This window comes from Carex rostrata, chromosome 1 (genome assembly GCF_964058835.1).
Source record: "Carex rostrata chromosome 1, lpCarRost1.2, whole genome shotgun sequence".
Classification (NCBI taxonomy): Eukaryota; Viridiplantae; Streptophyta; class Magnoliopsida; order Poales; family Cyperaceae; genus Carex; species Carex rostrata.
This window is the reverse complement of record NC_135918.1, coordinates 18,088,915-18,106,898: the sequence shown is the minus strand read 5'-3', so window position 1 is coordinate 18,106,898 and position 17,984 is coordinate 18,088,915. Positions and strand designations below refer to the sequence as shown.

General features: G+C 32.2%; 2 protein-coding genes across 5 annotated transcripts; both read right to left on the bottom strand.

Moving 5' to 3' along the window:
* Positions 1-62: 62 nt before the first annotated feature.
* On the bottom strand, positions 63-6,755 carry LOC144562179 (chitin elicitor receptor kinase 1-like). Of its 4 annotated transcripts, none has more exons than XM_078311366.1 (12): positions 6,431-6,755; positions 5,445-5,847; positions 4,931-4,964; positions 4,379-4,536; positions 3,608-3,714; positions 3,197-3,286; positions 2,812-2,905; positions 2,222-2,373; positions 1,642-1,733; positions 1,282-1,480; positions 542-640; positions 63-406 (listed from the first exon to the last, which is right to left on the bottom strand). In XM_078311366.1, the coding sequence occupies exons 1-12, from the start codon at positions 6,662-6,664 to the stop codon at positions 299-301; spliced, it is 1,770 nt and encodes a 589-aa protein (XP_078167492.1). In that variant the 5' UTR covers positions 6,665-6,755; the 3' UTR covers positions 63-298. The 4 variants fall into 4 exon arrangements, with proteins under 4 accessions (XP_078167492.1, XP_078167487.1, XP_078167479.1 ...); XM_078311361.1 differs by having other exon boundaries at positions 3,608-3,744; positions 4,934-4,964; positions 6,431-6,754; XM_078311353.1 differs by having other exon boundaries at positions 3,608-3,744; positions 6,431-6,753.
* Positions 6,756-16,718: 9,963 nt separating this feature from the next.
* On the bottom strand, positions 16,719-17,984 carry LOC144562056 (transcription factor IBH1-like). Its single transcript, XM_078311189.1, has one exon. It carries the CDS (start codon positions 17,588-17,590, stop codon positions 17,108-17,110), a length of 483 nt encoding a protein of 160 aa, XP_078167315.1. The 5' UTR covers positions 17,591-17,984; the 3' UTR covers positions 16,719-17,107.

Genomic DNA, 17,984 nt, shown 5'->3' with positions numbered 1-17,984 from the left:
ATCATAACCGTTGGAGTTTGCTATTTCGTTTTGAAATATAGTTAACTTTAATAAAATATTACTTGCACATAAAAATAAACGCATATAAAGAGCAGTAACATTCAAAGATGTGAGAACCTCAACCCAAAAAAAAAAATTACAACTATAATTTAACAAAAATCATAAAATGACCACTAGAAAACCTTTTATTCTTCATTAAATATCCAGACTGAGAACAATATTTACAATTAATTTATGTGTACTCAGATGGAAATAAGTCGACCATGGAGGACCAAGATGCACAAGTTCAAGAGAATTATTAACCAGTGATGAGGTCGGCGACGGCCATGAGAGTCACTACCACAGATCTCATGCCCGGTCGCTTGTGAGGCTTGTACTGTGTGCATGCCTTTGCCAGCTGAGCCATCTGTTGCATTTTGTGAAATTCAGAAGGTATACTGGTATATATATTATTAGAAATGATTTGAGACCAAGAAAAAAGAACAGTGCAGAAGTTTGGCAGCTGAAATAATTTTGAAAAAAGTAATAACTATTTTGAGACCTTCATTAGGGACTCAATAGGGTAGTCATCGCCAAGTCTAGGATCAACTAGTTTTTTAAGGCTCTCTTTTGGATCTCCATCCATTAGCGCATCATCAAACTGCACAAAAAAACGAGAACACAGAGAATTTTGTGACAAATTTGCATAAATGTCCTAAACTAGCCAAAAATGAAGGCAGTGAAGCAACTTATTGCTTAAATTGCATTATAATTATGTATACAGAGAATCGAAGACCCTTTGTGAACTCAACTCTAAAACTCATCGGATTGGCTTCCAATGACGAATCCAAACCATTTAAAACCCTTCTACCTTGTGAGTGATGCGACTACTTGTGAAATTTTAAAGTTTCGATTTAATTTAGTATAAAGTAAAGTGATCAAAATTAGAAGATTTATAAATTAATTCTAATACATTCATTTTTGGATGTCTTTTGACCACTTGACTCTATACAAAATTAATTTAAAATTTTAAAATTTTCCCATGTACGCATCACTCGTATGGTAGAAGGATTTCAACAGTTTGGATTCGTCATTTGAAGTAAATCTGATAGATTTCATAGTTGAGTTCACAGAGTTTGATGAACTTAGGAACACCCTAGTTCTACGCTAGTAAATGTAATAGATCCCACTTGACTGGTACAGCATCAGTCTCCTGCATGGAGCTTCTTGCCCTTGGTAATACCCAACATGAGAGTATGTAAATAAAATTTCTCATGGAATAAAGGGCAAAAAATTTTGTACTTGTTTATTTGTAACTACTTGAGAAAGGTAGACAAAGCGGCATACCATGCCATCCAAACCCTTGGCATTGGCTTCAGAGGAAACATTGCTGGAAGGCTCGATGATGACGATGGCTCCTTTGGCTGATATAAGCTCATACAATACTACCCCAAATGCATAAACATCTATTTTCGGGGAAACCCTACCATATTGCCCATACCTGAGATTAAAACAGAAAACTTTATTGGTGGAAATTATACTTCAAGTTCACAGATAAAAGTAACGGTGCATGCGCTCCTATGCCCATGTTTTCAATAAAAAAAAAAAGTTGGTTCGGGCAATTTTGTGTCAGTTACGACCAGAGATAGAGAGAGAGATTACTCAGGAGACATATAGCCAATTGTGCCAACAGGCCCTGTAAGAAAAGACTTGCTTCCCACTTTTGCAAGTCTTGCCAGCCCAAAATCAGAAACCTAACAAAAAATTAACAAAAAATTATCATTACCACAACAAGGTGAGTACTGAGTAACCCATTTTTAACCTCTGAAACTTGCAAACATCCCACTTGCTATTACAAAAAGGAGAAATACTAATATACCAATTTGCTTTTTGATGGTGATATTTGGACTTCTCTCAGTAATACCCATTTTCCTTGATATCACCAAGTGAAATATTAGACCATAATTATTAGTTTTATTTCTTTATGAAAATATAAAATCCTCATGTAATTATTAGGCAAAACAACCTAACTCTACCCCATCATTGCAAAATGGCCCTCCCTCGAAGTTCTGTTCCAAAATACAATCATTGTCAAGTATCAGAATTTTGTATCCAGTACTGGAAGTCTGGAACTCAATTTTGATACTGCGAATCTGCTATACCAGATTTGGATTCTGATGTTCTATCACAATCAACATTAATGAAATTTCACAAAATATTAGCAGATTTGGCAAGTACAGACCTTTGCACGGCCTTTCTCGTCAATCAATATATTAGAAGATTTGATATCTCTGTGAATGTAAACTGGTACAGTGTGCTCGTGAATATACTCAAGGCCTCTCGCTGAGTCAAGAGCTATCTGCACTCTGTTAGCCCATGAAAGAGGGGACCAACCTGGAATAGGTATCAATTGGCAATGATTAACAAATGATTCAATCCAATTGAACATTTACCTATATATTCCCCAATTAGCAAATAAAAGTAGTCCCATATCTATGGTGGCATCTCAATAAAAACCAAATTAAACCTCATTCATTAAACCTCATTCTGAGCTTTTGTGTCATGCTTATTGGGTGTTATTATTAATGCTGGTAAAATCTGCCATAGCAAAGGAACGTATACATTCCACCCAGACCTCATCCAACCCAATTTTTTTAGAAAAATAATGACTTCAATAATGAACCGAACTTGACTGCCAGTATATTATCTCTAACTCATTGGTTGCTTAGGTCGATATGTCACCATTTCTATTCTTTGCACGATATCACAGAAACAAAACTCTGTTCCAAATAGCTTTCTATTGCATTTGCCTATTTCTAGTATAAATCTTACTTCCTGAGCGCAAGTGTTGACTCAAATCACCATTCTCAATGTACTCGTAGACAAGGAAAAGCGCACCCTCTATGCAATAACCTATCAATCGCACCTACCATGAAAAGGGAAAATCATACTTTTATTCTTTAATCCAGAAGTAATGACAGTATACTTCTATGAAACGACAGAAACAACCATAAAAATAGTCCTAACAACAATGGCTTTCATATAGTTTGAAGGTAATTACCATTATTTGTTTTGAGGCTGTTTTAATTTTCTGTTCATTCATGCAGGTGAAAGACATGACCTTGTAGTTAGATCTAATAAAATAAGTTGCCAAATAAAAAATTATTATGGGAAGATGTTTAAAAACGAAAAAAGAAAAATATCCATGAGAACTCACTAGATTCGAGTGGTGAACATGAGTCAAAACATTGAGTTCAGCAAGAAATAAACTAGAGGCCTGAGTTTCCATTTTCTTTATTGCAGTTTTCTACAAAATAAATCATGTGAAGTACAATCTTTCAAAACTGAAAAAGTTAGAAAGAAATACAAACCAAATGAGAGTAACCGGAAGAACTACAAAATGATGACCTATATATATATATATATTTTAGCCCTTCATGCATTATTGCCATTTTGGGTACTTCTTTGTACCAAAAAAGAATCTTTGCCCATCGTACTAAGCTAACATTCCATTGCTATTTCCAAATAAATGAATATGGGCATGTTGCATATATAAAAAATATTGGATGTCATTTTAATTTACAAAGTTTCCCAAGAACCAAAGGAGAAAGAATCTGATCCAACAAACCTCTCCACGGAGCACTGCATAGTAAACAGACCCGAATCCGCCTTGGCCAATCTTATTAGCCATGCTAAAATCATTAGTAGCTTTAGAGAGCTCTTCATAAGAGAACTCTACAGATTTGACAGCGGTAAGTCCAGAAACTGGAGAGGGAGTAATAGCCACCGAGGTGTATATATACAGATCGCAAAAAAGAGAACCAAAATTGTTAGTAAATTAAAGAAAATGAGAACATAAACCAGTGTTTACACAAAATTAAGCAGGAAATTGTTGAATCAACTTGACCAGGTTAAGGCCCAAGTGCCCAACATAATTTGCTATGAAGGCATTCAATTAAGTCAATAAGAAGGCAAGGGTAATTTAGTTAATTTTTGATGGATATTAATTTAGCTTCCATTGCACAAATTATACACCTATTTGTAGCCAAAAATGTGTTCAAGGTTAGACGTTAGTTCAGAAGCAGAAACTGTCAAGTGTCAACTGTCATTTGCATAAGATGAAGCGTAATATGTGAAAGATGTATTAAAATAGTAAGAAGATTTCCAGTATGTAATGCGATTAAGGGAGCAGAACTAAATTATAAATCAACAAACTGATCAGATTGAGTCAGGTTGGCTCAGCTCCAGGTTTCATTTTGGTTGGTTCAGTTATTGCAGGTTTTGCATTGCTCATTTGTTGGGGTTTAGATTTAGACCTGATTGTTTTTAACCCATGTTTAGGGGTTTACAATATAACAATTCAAAACGAAAGCAAAGAAGCATAAATTTCAAACAGTACCAAGAGGAAGTGGGCTCTCTCCAGACATTCGAGGAAGCACAGACGCCTTCTTAGCCTTCCTTCTCTTGTCCACCAAGCAGTAGGAAACAAGACCAATTGATAGCAGAATAGCTATTGCGCCTATTACAGTTCCTGCAATGGCTCCGCCTGATAAATTCCTGCCCAATTTCAGTATTTCAAAACATCAGCATTGACCCGGTTTCACCCAGTATATTCTGTTTGTACCCATTGTACCAATCATTCAACTCATATCAAATACAATAAGAGTTATGCAAAATACTTTACTCTCTCAATTCATTTTTTAATTTACTATATGCAACAGCATTTTAACCAGTACCGTGATTCATGTTTCTGCCTATTTTCCATGTACTCAGCCTGCCCATACCATCAGAGAAAATTTCATTCTCAGATTGTACACAAGAATCAAAGAAATTTACATTGACAAACCATACAAGCAATGTTACTTCTTTCTGATATTCTTGCTTGAACTCAACAGACCTAATCACCTAACTACTTTATATACGAATGTTAAAAACTAGTTAATATAATTACCACTTAATTAGAGCACGGTAGCTTCCATTAGGATCTGAAAAAAAATATACCAAACAAGGAAAATATTAAGTTGCAAATTACTGAATCAGAACAAAAGAAAAGATTAAAAAAAAAACACACACACACACACAGATTTATGAAAACTTAAATCTATCGCTCAACATTTAGTCAATAATTTCAGATTTGATCTCTTTAGTATGGTACCATCATACAAATCAGAAGTGCCCATAATTACAATTATCTTGAATATAAACCCAACTGGCTATTTACATCTAATACATATTTAGCTATGATATTAGCTACCAACTAAAGATTGACACACAATTACTTCCAGGTTGATGTTTCACCATTCTTAAATGGACCCACCTGGACTTTACTCGGCTACCAAGTATTTGAAAATAACTACTCAAACAAGTATATATCAATTATCATCTGGTGCAAGTACAAATACATCAAAATTACTGTCTCGTCTGCAAAAGGATCATAACAAAAAATGTCTAATGTAGAATCTTACCACGCGTGGGAACATACAGAATTGCACCCACTGAACTGAAATTTACACCGGGATTATACTCTTCAACTAGCTCTGCTGATATGTTATATGTGCTCGCAACAGAGCTTGCATTCTCACCAAACTGTAACGGATATGTCTCAAACAACCCGTACTGATCTGAAACTGACCGTTTCCCACATGAGCAGTTCACGGTGACATTCAAAGTAGCACCAGTTGGTACAGAATTGGCTGGGTCGTATGAGTTGAACTTCACAAGTGAGTATGTATTGGTTAGGTTGGCATAGTTATCTTTGGCGATTCTTTTGTATGCGTCGCCACTTTGCACGGTGTATTGGAAGGTGTGACCAAGAAACGAATTGTCTATACAGTCACAAGAAAAATTCACATTCACACGTTGCCCGGCCTAGATAAAAATAGTAATATCTTAAATTCAAAATTAAAAAATATATATATATATAGAGAGAGAGGGGTTGACTTGGGTGAGCTATGGCTCACCAAGCGTTTGTACTCCACGCCGTATTTTCATTTTGAAAGTTCAAACGACCGATCCGAACCGTTAGATGTGATTTCCATATTGAAATGTGCTTGGAGACCAAATTTGATATTTTTTGAAATTTTTTTTACTATTTATTAGGTATTTTTTAAAATTGCTGTTTTGCTCACTAAAATTTTCTTGACCATCGAATTAGCAATTTTAAAAAATGCTTAATAAATAGTAAAAAAATTTTAAAAAATGTAAAATTTGGTCTCCAAGCACATTTCAATATGGAGAACAAGATGAACGGTTCGGATCGGTTGTTAAAATGACTAAAATAAGTCATGGCTCACCAACGTGCTATGAGTCATAGCTCATTTTAGCCCAACTCTCTCTCTCTATATATATATATATATATATATATCTCTTCCTTGTAAACAATAATACGGATAAAGTAAAAATAGCAAAATGAGAAAGAAACGAAATTACTGGAGCAGTAGTACGTACTCACCTCGATATAATCATGATATGCGATTATTGGATTGTAAAGCAAAGCCTCCTCATGAGTCATTTGGAACAGAGAAGCTATATAGGTCAAACTGAAGTCACTAATAAAAACTGCTGAGCTTGAGACGTAGTATGAACCCAGTGCGAGATGGCATGTTTTGGGGCACTTGGATTCCAATCTACTAAAAAAACAGCTGGCTAAGATCGCTAAAACAAGTATGAATTTTGATTCAATCATTGCTTTTCCCCCTTCTCCCTTCTCTGTGATGAAATTAGGGGTGAAAATGGATCACAGAGATGAGAGAAGGGGGAAAAACCATGCATGATTGACTCTGATCCTAATTAGGTAATTAATACGAGTGAACACCGTGAGACTGTGAGTACTTTTCACTAACTCATCGATTCTTACTTTGCAACTCTCTCGTTTGAAACAACAACAACAAACAAAGTTTTTAGTTACGTGTTTGAATAGGCAAGGCCTATCACAACTTTTTTTTTTTTTTTTTTTTTCTAATTTGAGATAGACTGCGCGTAGGTGTTTCCTACACAGGCAAAGTTAATTTTTTATTTGTAACATTTAAAAGAATTAAAAATCAAAATGCAGCCTTCATTTCTTAAATCCTAGTTTGCGTGTCAGATGGCAGGCAGTCTGCGCGCGGGTATTTATTTTTATTTTTATTTTAAATTTAAAAAAATACATATTATTTGTCGTTGTATTTGAAAAATTACATATTAATATTCGTTAAAAATGATATGCAATATTATTTGTGGTTGTTAGTCGTTCAAAATAAAAAGAAAGTATTCAATAATATGGTAAATATCGTCAATATGAAGCATTACGAAGTAGTATGACCCATAAAAAAAGAAATAAATTATTTGTTAGATTCCATAATAATTTGTTGATAAATAATTTATACTGATAAAATAATTAATATTCCGCAAAAAAATACAATTGAAAATTCAAACTTCAAATATGCATAACTAGAAAACTCCGAACCAAAAAAGATCATATGAAGCCTAAAACGCTCAATTAAAGTTTCTGATCCTTGATATTTTGTTTTTAAATAATATTGCAGATAATTGAACAAATAACAATAAGAAATATTAGTACGTACATAACTTTTTCAATTACAACAGCAAATAATACTTGATGTTTTAAAAAGGAGGGTTTTGATATTTCATACCTCATCATACCTCATATTTTACATTTTAGTTTTTCAAATTTAAACTGCTGATTTGAACCACTCAACATGATATCCATACTAAAATATATTTGGAGTGAAAATTTATAATTTTTTTTTAAAAAATTACTACTTTTTTTAGATAGATAAAAAATCACCGTTAATAGCGAGACTTGACCATATACCATATATATATATATATATATATATGGTATATGGTCAAGTCCCGCTATTAACGGTGATTTTTTATCTATCTAAAAAAAAGTAGTAATTTTTAAAAAAAAAATTATAAATTTTCACTCCAAATATATTTTAGTATGGATATATATTATATATCGGATCCTGATAACAATCCCCGCAGTCTCAACCCCGCACTAACTGCCAAAAAAGTCATGGGGGGACCGCTCAATCATTAATACTCCGCAGAAACTATTAGTATTTAACTTGAAGCATCAAAGTATTTATCCTGAATTTGCAAAGTATTAATCCCTATGTAATGATCTCTATTTATGACTGAACAAATCAATCCATTAATTGTCCCCGCACAAAATTTCCTTTTTTTTGAATTTCCCCCGCACAACTGGGGACCATTAAATAAACAATCCCCTCATAAATACTTATCAGTTATCTCTGCACAAAATTTCTTTTTTTTTTGGATTGTCCCCGCACAACTAGGGACCATTAAATAAACAATCCCCTCATCCAATGATAAATACTTCTCAGACATAATGATAAATACTTTATGCTACATGGATAAATACTTTATGTTACATGGATAAAAACTTCTCAGACATAATTGCAACTTTCAGTAAAACATCAATAATAAATACTTTCCAGACATAATGATAAATACTTTATGTTACATAGATAAATACTTCTCAGACATAATTGCAACTTACAGTAAAATATTTCTCAGGCATAATGATAAATACTTTATGTTACATGGATAAATACGTCTCAGACATAATTGTAACTTACAGTAAAACGTCTGTGACAATGATAAATACTTCTCAGATATAATGGTAAATACTTGTCAGAACAATGATAAATACTTTCTTGAACTTTGTTCTTGAACTTGTCAATAAGTAATGTTTAATCAAATCAAAGTATTAATATGTTAGAGACAATGATAAATACTTCTTAGTTATAAGGATAAATACTTGTCCGAACAATGATAAATACTTTCTTGAACATCAATAAACAGATAAATAATTGTTAGCGGTGATTGTTATTAAAGGAAACTCTAATTAATGCGGGGATTGTTATTAGATGATAGTATAATTAATGCGAGGATTGTTAATAAAAGAGCAGTATAATTAATGCGGGGATTGTTATTAATCCATAGTAATTAATGCGGGGATAAATGAAAATTCTTAGTGGAATTAGTGGGGGGATAAAAGGTAGTTAAGGAAGTTAATTTGGAAAGAGAGAGAGTATGGGGATAAACGAGGGGACATGGATGGAGGGATTAGTATAATACTATAATTATTCATATATATCGGATGCCATTGCTCGTCTTGATAAAGGTTGGTTTATTTGTTGTTTCGTTTTTCTATATAACATTTGTTAGGTAGAAATTCGTTTATCACATGAATATGGTGGGATATTCGATCCTATATATATATGGGGAAACAAATCTGCAGAATCACAGGACCTGCTTTTTCAAATTTATCCATTTATTTGTTTTTAGATTTGTGCATATAAAACAACCGATTTTGAGATTTGTGCATTTAAAAAAATAGAGGGATAGATTTGGAAAAGCACGGTCCTGTAATTCCTTTGAGAATCGCAGCAGATTTATTTCCATATATATGGTGGGAAAATATTAACCCGAATTTTTTATTAATAGAAATAAAATAAATTAAATATTTTAAAAGAACACTACTTTTGAGTTTTTGCGAAAACTAAGTAGATCGGGCTCTGTAAACCCGTCCCACCGGACGGGTCCAATTGACCCGTCCCGGTTAATCGGATTAGCTGTTAACCAACATCACGGAAAAAAAAAAAAAAAAAAATTCCCGGACGGGTTTAAGCATCCCGTCCCGGGCCTGAGAAAAAAAAAAGAAAAAAAAAAGAAGAAAATCTGGACGGGTTAAGTAACCCCGTCCAGAATTTGAAAGATTATATTATATTATATTATTATATTATATTATATTATATTATATTATTATATTATATTATTTTTTGTTTTTTATATTATATTATATTATATTATGATTTTATATATATATATATTTTTTTTGTTTTTTATATTATATTATTATATTAATATACTTATATATATATATTATATTATGAATAGAACTAGTTTAGTTGTGCTTAAGTTCACCAAAGTGTTTGGTGAGCTTAACTCCAAAATTTATTAAATCAGTTTCAAATGACGAATCCAAACCGTTAGAACCTGCCTATCTTGCGAGTGATGCGTCTACATGTGAAAATTTTAAACATTTGAATTAATTTAGTATAAAGTCAATCAGTCAAGATTAAAAGATTAATAAATTAATTTTAGTGCATTTATTTTTTGAACCTTTTTTTACCGCTTGACTTTATACTAAATTAATTTGAACGTTTAAAATTTTCACATGTAGAGGCATCACTCGCAACATAGGCAGGTTCTAACGGTTTGGATTCGTCATTTGAAACCGATTTAATAAGTTTTGGAGTTAAGCTCACCAAATACTTTGGTGAACTTAAGCACAACTAAACTAGTTCTATTCATAATATAATATATATATATATAAGTATATTAATATAATAATATAATATAAAAAACAAAAAAAATATAATATATATAAAATCATAATATAATATAATATAATATAAAAAAAATAATATAATATAATATAAAAAAAAATAATATAATAATATAATATAATATAATCTTTCAAATTCTGGACGGGGTTACTTAACCCGTCCAGATTTTCTTTTCTTTTTTTTTTCTTTTTTTTTTTTTCTCAGGTCCGGGACGGGATGCTTAAACCCGTCCGGGAATTTTTTTTTTTTTTTTTTTTGTGATGTTAGTTAACGGCTAATCCGATTAACCGGAATGGGTCAATTGGACCCGTCCAGTGGGATGGGTTTACAGAGCCCGATCTACTTAGTTTTTGCAAAAACTCAAAAGTAGTGTTCTTTTTAAATATTTAATTTATTTTATTTCTATTAATAAAAAAACCGGAAATATTAACACCTATATACACGTGTCACTGTAAGATGCAACTGTACTCGCTTTCACTGTGAAAACATTTAATTGATCATTTCACAGTAAAATTAACACTTATACGTGTCACTGTACAGTTTACACGCAATTTATTTTAAGATAGCAACTGTACTAGAGCGTCTACCTTTTTTTTGTAATTATTAGAGTTTCGACAGTTTTTAATTCAGTTTTAAAAAAATATGAGAGAGTTTTTTATTTAAAAACTATTGAGTAAATTTTTTTATTAAGAAACTGTTTGTAAACTCCATACTAGTTAATTAAATGATTGGCTCAAACTATTTCTCATTTTTAATTTGTTACTAATGTGATTTAATAGAAATTCTTAAATTAATTTAAAAAAATAGAGTTAGAAACTTTAGAGATTTTAATTTTTAAAAAGTGATTAATAGTTATTTGGAAACTCATTGAGTTGATGGAATGTAAATGCTTTGTTATCCATGCAAATTTTAATAGTGATCGACAAAATTGCAAAATAATTGTAATTTAGAAAATTGCTTGATAAATTTGATTCAACTTTTTTACTCTTTCATTGTTATAATCAGTATTGCTGATTAGGGGTGATTAATGAGCGAGCATGAGCGAGTTAGGGTATGCTCATGCTCGCTCATTAAGTAAATGAGCGAGTTGTTAATGAGCGAGTTTAAATGAGCGGATAAATGAGCGAGTTGTAAATGAGCGAGCTTTTAATGAGCGAGTTATGAGCGGCTCACGAGTTATGACTTATCACTCATAACAAAATTATATAGTGTGCCCAAGCATAACAAAATTTGTTAAAAGTCATCATAACAAAATCCAACAAATTGTCATAATTCATTTAAATGAGTGAGTTGTTATGACTATTACTTGTTTTGGGATTTAGGCGGAGGTTTTGGTTCTGCCGATTTACAAAAAAAAATGAATATGAAACTATGAATATTAGTATATTACACACGATTAAATGTTACATTGTGCTCACTATATTACACAAGATCAAATATGAAACTATGCTTACTATTTATCAATCTTAATGAGACAAGGTTGATGTTACACAGAATTACATAGGATTAAATGTGGCAAGGATTAGATATGGCAAATGCTTAATGAGCGAGTTATGAGCGAGTTGGATCATGATCATGCTCGCTCATTAAGTAAATGAGCGAGTTGTTAATGAGCGAGTTTGAATGAGCGGATAAATGAGCGAGTTTAGACGAGCTTTTAATGAGCGAGTTATGAGCGGCTCACGAGTTATGAGCGATTTACTCACCCCTATTGCTGATTATAATTTCAATAATAGGTGGTTGTCTATAAAAGTTGCTATATGCAAATAATATTTTGTACAGCTAAAAGCAACCATTCAATCATACTACGCTAGGAAAGAGATACATATAGATATCTTTTGGGCCATTGATTGCTTGATTGTACAAAAGATATGACACTAATTTTGGGCCGGCCCATTTATCTTGTAAGATAAAATCAATTCTCATTTAAATAAAAACCCAAATCGTTTCAGCCCAATATATTTATGCGCTGGTTACAATGCATAAACGAAAACCCTAGTGCGTGCCACCTTCCCAATAAATAAATAAAAGAAAATATTTAAATTCCCGGGAAATAACTGTACTGTGAAAAAAATTAACACCTATTCTACTTTAAAAGGGAATTTACAGCGTTTCACATGTGAAAAAAATATCCCGTTTTAAATTCCCTTTTTATCTCATATATTTTACTTTAATATATACCGTCTTCATTATATATATACAATCTTGATCATCACCTTTAAGTAAAAGTGACTCATATATGTATACATATTTAGGATTTGGCTAATATGCTATGGGTAGCTAAGAAGCCTCCCGTGCTACGGCTCAATATTCGACTTTTGAAAATCCTAACGGTCGATCCGAACCGTTTATCTTGTTCTCCATATTAATATGTGTTGGAGACCAAATTTTACATTTTTTGGAAATTGTTTACTATTTTTTTAGATTTATTGAATATCGCTGTTTTTTATGGTCCAGATTTGTCTGAAAAACAGCGATTTTCAATAAATCTAAAAAAATAGTAAAATTTTTCCAAAAAATGTAAAATTTGGTCTCCAAGCACATATTAATATGGAGAACAAGATGAACGGTTCGGATCGACCGTTAGGATTTTGAAAAGTCGAATATTGAGCCGTAGCACGGGAGGCCTCTTAGCTACCCATAGCACCGTAGCCAAGTCCTACATATTTAATATAAATCATGCATGTTTCTTAATTAATAATTAATCAAACTTATGAGGAATGAGATTTAGGCAATACACAAATGAGAATTATGACTTAATTGAAGGTGCTATCAGGTCTTTTATACCCAAATTAGAGCATTCGGGTTTCAATTTTGAATAACATATTTCACACATTTTATTATTCAGTTGTGAGCAAAGATTTAGATATAGTAGCAATAAATAAATGCAAATGATGAACTCATATAATGAAATATAACAGGAGCGTGCATGCTATAACAGTTAGCTTGGCCGAATTATTTCACTTTAGTCAAAGTTCAACCCAAATTTAATTAGGGTTTCAATATGTTTCATCAGTGAGAATAAAATTGGTTAACAGTGTTTTGAATATGGTTTATCCGCGCGAATAAAATTAACTAAAAGAATATGTTTTATCAGTGAGAATAAAATTGGTTAACAGTGTTTTGAATAAAATTAACTACATGAATATGTTTTATCAGTGAGAATAAAATTGGTTAACAGTGCTTTGAATATGGTTTATCCGTGTAAATAAAATTAACTACAAGAATATATTTTCTCCGCAAGAATAAAATTGATTAACAATGTCGGGATCCTCATGGATCCTCTCTTCGAAATAATAATTTTTGTGGTGTTTACTTTCCGAAATAGTCATTTTTTTAAAAATTTTGCGGATAAAAGCATATATATTAGTTAATTAATTAATCTTAATATATGTCCAGCGTATATTAAAATATGATTCAATCCAACGGCATGAAATTATATATAGTCATGACCATCAAGTTGTACATTGCTGGTATCTATACAGAGTGCAGGAGAAAAAATATATGTTACCCGTATATATACACTAATAAAGCTTAATAATTAAGACGCTACCCCAAACGGACCTTTCTCAACAAAAATAAATAAATAAATAAAGTAATTAAGACGCTAGCTACCTTATAATGAAAGCCCTTGTGTTATTAATTGTACCTTACGCTAGCCATTTCAATATAACAGGAGTAATTATTTCACATACCAAACAATTAATAATTTCATAATTCGGAATTAAAGATTGATAAATAATTCTTCTTCTTCTTTAAAGCCTTTATTTTCAAACAAAGCAAGAGTAGGCTAGAAATGCAACCTAACCAGAACCAGCAACAAAACACAAGGACTTAATAATTAATTCACAGGAGGTCACCCATTCTAGTACTACACTTGTCCAATTCATGACGATTTTATTTCCATAACGAAGCAGTGTTTTTTTACCGCTGGCTCGTCAAGCTTATCATGAACCCCTTTTTTTTTTTTTCTAACTTGGATCAGACTTTGTAGAAACTACACAAGCGGAGTTAAAGATCCATAAATAATTCAATGTAAATAATTGTAAAGTAGAACTGAAAGACCCAGTTTGAAAAGTGAAAATACAGTTGAGCAAACTATATATGTGCAATGAAATTTTCTCACGGTTTAATTATTTTGATATATGTTAGTGTAAAAGGGGTAGTTAACTTAAAGAGTAATAATACATTTCTTTGATCAGTTATATATATGCTTCTTTATTTTATTTATTATCACTAAGCGCAAGTTCAACACAATCAATCTCTTAGAGAGTCGGACAAGCAATAATTCAATATTTTCAGTTATATATGTTTCTTTTAACGGTCCATTTGGATGAGGTAAAGAATAGTGCTAACTCGAATTAGCAATTATTTTGAACTATTATTTTACGTATGTTTGGATGTATTTAGATTAGCAAAAATAGATTATTATTTATTTGTCTTTTGTGGTTAGCATGCTATTCCATTAATCCAATCAAAAGTTAAATTAGCTCACTATCTTAAATTTGAATTAGTTTGTTATTGTCACTAACTCAAACATTCATTCAAACATGTTAGAGAGCTGGACGAACAATGCGTGCAGTTATATATCTTTCTCTATTTTATCCACTATCACTACTCACAGTCTCAACACAATCAATCTTTTAGGATGCGTTTGGATGCAATCTCAGTAATAGCAAAAAAATCACTAATCTAGAGTTAGCGCTATTCCATCGTTTAGATGGATTAGCAGGAACAACGCTAATCTCAGGATGAATAACTTTATTCTTAGAGTGATCCAAACATAGAATAGAGGAGAAAAATAGTCAGTAACACAAAAACTGTGCTAATCCCATACTATTCTTGACGATAGAGAACAGTGGTTTTAGTTTTGCTTCTCTATGTATCCATTATCACTAAGCACAAGACCAACACAGTAATTTTTTTAGAGAGCCAGACGAGTAACAATACAGTACTTTCAGTTATGCTTCTCTATTTAATTTACTCACTATCACTACACAGACCCAACACAATCAATGTTTTAAAGAGCCAAACGAACATTGCTTTCAATTATGCTTTTCTATTTTATCCACTATTACTATAGAGAGAACGAGTAGTAAATAATACATGATATACTTTCAGTTATGCATGCATGCTTGATGCTTCTCCATTTTACCCACTATCATTACATGCACACAAGTCCAACACAATCATGAATCTTTTAGATAGGGCTGCAAACGGATTGGATACGGATCAGATAGTGGTAAAATCATATCCGTATCCGCTTTTATTTTTTGAATATGGATATGAATACGGATACGGATATATGTCTTTTATAATAGTGAATAACATAAATTTTTTTATAATATATATTAAACTATATATATAGTATATATCTACTATTTGAATACGGATAATTAAAATTTATAACCATATCCGTATTCGTATCCATATCCGTATCCACACAGATATTCAGATATTGGATATCCGTATCTAATTTTAGAGAACCTGACGCTTTTCCCGTAAATTTATAAGCAATGTTTGGGCCTAAAAATAATATATGTTTGAATATTGTGGTACCAGAAAGGAACACAAATATGAATTAGTTAAAATTTACTGGTGGGTGGTTCTTCCAACTATCAAAATTAGACAGGCTTAGGAAAGGAACATCTTAACCAAAAGATAAGTTATATCCTCATTTTGAGGGACTAATAATTTGTTTCTGTTAGACATGTACTGCTTACTGATTGCATGCTAATTGCTTAATTTTTATCAAAAAGAAGAAGAAAAAAAAAAAACATTCATGCATGCAACTTTTGAAATAGTTTTATACTTAATACTGGTAGTGTATTTGTGCCTCATCCTGAACACACACACACACACACACAGAAAACTAATAATTAATAGATTTCCATTTGTACCTCAACTTTGATGCTTCCAGATATTCTAACCTCCATGCAGCATGTTACACAGAACTGGCACTAATTATGCAAAGCTAAAAGCGCCCTGGTCCTACCAAGTTCTTCTTATTAAATATTAATTAATAATTTATTAACAGTAATTATTCGTATGACAAATTATTTTATCTATGTTGGATATACATTCAAATTGAAGAATTACAAGACTTCTTGTTAATTCAAAGACCATATATACATTCACATCTTCTTCTTCAAAAAAAAAAAAATTAACTTCTTCAAAAATATATACATTCTCATAATATAATTAATGAATCACATAACCATCATGGATAACTTTCCTTTTAAAAGAAAACTAGTAGGGCATTAATTAGAAGATAGTTACTATACTGAAAAGCTGTTAAGCAATGTAAACTTGTTCATAAATCATACACCTACTGCTTATAATTAGAAAACTATAATTAAACCTGTTTTCTTGTTTCTCAAGAACTTCTCCACTGTTTCATGTAGGTTAATTATTTATATATCTGTACAAATTGATTATAATATAGAAGATCCCTAACATAAATAAACTTTAATAGGTATATCAATTGAGGAAATATATTCAATAACAAACAATCCATGTAATTATCTAAAAGATATAATCCTTTACACTAATTATAAATAATATATATATATATATATTCCCTGCATATATGCCTATATAATTGCCTAACTCTCTTAAAAAACTTTTCTCTATATAACCATCTCCTTCTCAACACACATCTAATTCCCGGTATACTATGTCTGTATATATATTTATTAATATCTTAATTACCTCTCATGAAGCAATTGTGTGATATAATGCACAAATCAAGAAGAGAAGGCATCAACAAGACTTTGCATAAGTTGCACCTGTGATCTCAGGCACTGCATATAATCTGCTGTCTCTTCTAATAAATTGCAATACTCCATACTTTTCCCACCCGGCACGAGCCGCCTCAGTGTCTCAGCCCTTGCCGGTTCTTCAGGCCGTGACATGGCAGGTGTCACGATACGAACTCTCCTCCGCACCGTTAACAATCTGAGTGACCGTAACCGTTGCCTTTGTCGTAGGCGGATAAGCAGTGCTCGACTCCAGTTATGCCTCGATCCGGATGTATACGCCATGGAAGCGTATGCAGCACGCCGTATCTGCTTGGTACGGCGTGAGGGTGTCGTCGGCTTTGGTGCCGCTCGATTGATCCTTGCTAGGGCTTGTATGAAACGAAGTGATTGCATGGAATTGTAATTGGGTGTATAATTAGGGTTAGGGTTTCGATGTGTATAATTCTTTCTGTCCATGAACTGATCCATAGAGAGAGAGAGAGTGGATGTCTAGAGAGAGAGAGAGATAGAGGGTGTAACTAACGAAGTAGATTGCCTTTTAAGGTACGGTTTATGGGACAAAATGATGAGAAGAAGGGATATATAGTGGATTGCTTTCTCTGATTTCTGACACAAAAGGGTCCTTCCTGATTATAGAGAGAGAAATAGGATACAGAGAGAGAGAGAGAGAGAGAGAGAGAGAGAGGATGGAAGAGGAGCAGGAAGGGGGGCAGCTCTGACACAACTGTCTAACAGAGAAAATGCATGCTATGTCTTATAAGGAGGGGTTGACAAAGGGGGACAGAGAACCAAAAAACAAAGGAGATATATGGTTAATGGTGCCCCATAACAACTAAGAAATTGCTATGCTAATTAAGAAATG

Bases quoted from the DNA above. Each gene is read 5' to 3' on its own strand.
- LOC144562179 (XM_078311353.1), bottom strand. From the start codon at position 6,664: ATGATTGAATCAAAATTCATACTTGTTTTAGCGATCTTAGCCAGCTGT. The intron at 1,734-2,221 runs GTCTGTACTTGC...ATTTTTTGTTAG, and splicing joins ACGAGAAAGGCCGTGCAAAG to GTTTCTGATTTTGGGCTGGC. The intron at 407-541 runs GTCTCAAAATAG...AAAATGCAACAG, and splicing joins CTATTGAGTCCCTAATGAAG to ATGGCTCAGCTGGCAAAGGC.
- LOC144562056 (XM_078311189.1), bottom strand. From the start codon at position 17,590: ATGGATCAGTTCATGGACAGAAAGAATTATACACATCGAAACCCTAAC.